Below are 3,671 nucleotides of genomic sequence, written 5' to 3' on the forward strand. Positions count from 1 at the left end.
AGACACTCAATAACCGCTAGTTATCTTTCTAATTTTGGTTAACAAAACTTTAATTGACGTGTAATAGTAGTTATAACTAACTATTCTAAATAAATTAATTAATAATATCAATCTTTTTCTCCATTTTGTTAATCTAATCTGCTCATGGATATAGCTACTTTGAGTTGTAAGCTAAGTGTTGCCAGATACGAGATCCACTAAAGCCATGAATTTACAACTTTACTTGACAAAAAAAAAGGTTATAACCTTGTTCAGTTTTTGTTTGAAGCCAAAATTGTTCCAAGAAATATGGATTATTATAATCTTTTGCATGAAACATTGGCAAAAGGTAATGAAGAAATGAGAGGTAATAATATTTCCATGTCAAATCAAAATAGTTCTATCATTTGTCCCAAGCCAAGAAAAGTTGGGATTTTTGTTACCATTCCCAAAAGGCAATTAAGAGTAGAAAAGTTATGTCATGAACAACAAAATGAAGGATGTGATTCAAAACCTGGGGTAGAGCTTCTGGACACAATATCCAAGGAGAATAATTATTACATTGAAACACCATCACCAAACCCATTTTTTCTCAGGTCCCCTCCTATTAGAGCATCTAATCCTTTGATCCAAGATGCTCAATTTGGATACCAAAAGTACATTGCTTCTCCTCAATCAATAAAACATGTAATGTTACCATCACCCATTTCTTCGCCGTCAGCAAGATCAGGGTTATCATCTCCGTCATCGTTGCACAAAGGAGGGTGCACTGTCGTGATGAAGTTTGGAAGTAAATCAGCTGCGGTCAAGGTAATAGGATTTGATTGTCACATTGCAGTTGCTTGATCTAAGTAACAAAAAATGTGTACATAACAAGAACCTAACAAGGTGCATTATTATATGACGCTAACAGTGCTAAGAAAAATTGAGTTGGTGGTGTATATATATTTGTTATGGTTTTGTAATGATTATCATCCTATGTATATGATTTTGTTTGATGGCAGTACTCTGGTGGAAACAACAACTGGAGAAATTAAATTTGTCAATATTATAGCATAATGCACATATTAATAATCCATTAATCGATTGACAAACTTTCTTCTTACTTTTATCATTTTTTTAGACTTTAACTTTGATACACTCACTGTGTAAAATGTTTCGCATAATCATCTAATCATATTAATTTTTTTAGATGACTATCCACATAGTCAATAAAAATAGTATTTATTTTTGCAGACATAATAATAAATAATTGAATACACATGTAAAACTATTTATACTGACAGTATATATAAATTAAATTCTTTTTTAATGAATTAATAAAAAAAATTCCGTTAAATTTCACTAATTAATCATTATTCTTTCTAAATCTTCTCTCAATCAAATTAGTCTCCAAAAATTTCAACTTTAATCATGTTCATTCTTACCGATTTTTTCATCAAAACACTATTAGTGGCAAATTAAAATGTCTTCTCTCATTCTTTCGTCCTCTTCTCTAGCTATGCATATAGAGCTATTACAACTCCTCTTTCCATAATAGACACCACTAAACTCACCACTCCAAATTCTGGTTCACATCCAAATCTGTTTCTTTACTCCCTCTTCTTTATTAATCATTTGTGTTTCTCTTTTCCTTTATGTAATTTTTGAACATGAAATTTGAGTGGTGGTGGTGATTTTGGTGGTGTTGTACTATATTTTTTAGTTTAATAATGATGATTGGTTGCCTCCATTCATGGGGCTTGTGGTGGGTTTTTTTATGATAGTTTTAGTTTGAGTAGCTATAACAATTTTGATTTTTGGCAATGGTGATAATGGTAACAAAATAGTAATGCTTGGTGAATAAATAAATGTTCAATCAAACTCCCAACCACGTGCTTTAAAAAAATTGATTTTTTTACTTCATAACTTTCTCCCTTCGTCTTTTACTTTTGTCGTTACTCCATTTTTTTTCATTTTTTTCTTGTCTCCTTTGTTCTTTTCCAATCTACTCTCTTTTTCTTTTCTTCTTCTCTTCCTTATCAACATATTTTTTCTAAAAATATTTTGTTCAAAATAATTTATAAGAATTTTTATGTTGCCATTTTCTTTAAATAGAATATGTTTTAGAGACCTAATTGAGACTTAGTTACAAAACCACTTTTCACTCAATATTTTTTATGAAAAATTATATAGTGTTTCTAACAATGAGGCAATGGCAAATAAGAAGAGGAAGAAAGATCTATATGTAGTGGTGTCGGTAGCGATGATTTTAATTAGCAATGGTGGTAATGATAGTAGAAATGATTATTATGCTCATGATGAGAACGAAAAAAGAGAAAAAGACAAAGATGTGGTTGTTTCTTCTAGTTCTTATTCTTATATGTTTGTAGGTAGTTGCGATACTTCAATGATTTTTTTCCAGTTCTATATAACATTTTTGTCGAACTCTACATCTCGACTAATTATGAGTTTTTTTATTTGCAACTAATACACTTGATATCATTTTGATTGAATACAATACCCAAGAAATATTTTTCCTATCTTCTCGTCGATCTTGCTTATTTTTTATGTGACAATGTGTACATGACATATGCATCCAAACATCCGTAAATGTTTTGCAAAAGACTTTCATCCACTCTATGTTTTGATTAGAATTTTTTATTTTTCATCGCTTAGTAGGACAATAATTAATAGGTATACTGCTATATATATAGCTTTTGCTCAAAAAAGATGTTTGGTAGATTTTTCTCCTTAAGAATCAAGCGAGGTCTCACTAGGATATTAGTGTATATCAGTCACTCTATTAAGTGTGTCGGGTTAAACACTCATTCTATTCATCCTTAACAAATTGTTCTCATTAGACTTACCTTTATCGTAAGTCATTAAGGAAATAAATGGGACATGTCGAGCTGAGTGAACCTCTTGCATAGTCTCTGATGACTCAATGTCTATCCGTAACACAGTATAGCCAAACCACTTGATCTAATGTCAATATTTGTCACAGGTATTTGGCGTCAATTATAGGGATACAAATTCGCATTTTAAAAACTGGTGAGCATGCAACAAATATTGTAAATGGAACTTTGAATTCTGGTAGTTTCATGTACACTATTGGTTGTTTCATATCTATAGATGGATGAGCATATGTCCAGTCCAGAATGGAAGATAAAAATAGTTTAATTTGAATATTTATTATTATTATTATTATTATTATTATTATTATTATTATTATTATTATTATTATTATTATTATTATTATTATTATTATTAGAGTTTTTTTATTTTCACTAAAAAAAATTATTTATTTATTTACTTTTAAAAAATATAGATAAAAATGAAAAAAATTATGCTTTTGACAAAGGTTTTTTTTTTTTGCTTTAGAGAAGCTTTAGTGGGAATGTATATTCGGACATTATTCTCAAAGGCTATGCTTTTCTGTATCAAAAGCTACGCTATTGGCATTTAGAATAGGGTACACTTTTCAAGTGATGCACTTGAAAACTAAAGGCTACACTGTCATCACTCATACTTACCAAAATTCGAAAAAATAGGCTACACTTATTTTTGCAACTGTATCACTTTAGAAATATAACAATATTGTATCTCTATAGTTAGTCTATATAAGTGTAGCCTTATATACCTTACTTTTTTTTAATTTCTATATATATATAATATTCTAATAATCACTTTTCTAAAACCTAATATTTGAT

The 3,671-nt window shown here is 29.3% G+C and overlaps 1 protein-coding gene across 1 annotated transcript; it reads left to right on the forward strand.

The window, feature by feature from the left end:
• Positions 1–288: 288 nt before the first annotated feature.
• Positions 289–825, forward strand: LOC112730147 (uncharacterized). Its single transcript, XM_025780249.3, has one exon. It carries the CDS (start codon positions 289–291, stop codon positions 823–825), a length of 537 nt encoding a protein of 178 aa, XP_025636034.3.
• The last annotated feature ends 2,846 nt before the right edge of the window (positions 826–3,671 follow it).

Source organism: Arachis hypogaea, chromosome 12 (assembly GCF_003086295.3).
Source record: "Arachis hypogaea cultivar Tifrunner chromosome 12, arahy.Tifrunner.gnm2.J5K5, whole genome shotgun sequence".
NCBI lineage: Eukaryota > Viridiplantae > Streptophyta > Magnoliopsida > Fabales > Fabaceae > Arachis > Arachis hypogaea.

Bases quoted from the DNA above. Each gene is read 5' to 3' on its own strand.
- LOC112730147 (XM_025780249.3), top strand. From the start codon at position 289: ATGGATTATTATAATCTTTTGCATGAAACATTGGCAAAAGGTAATGAA.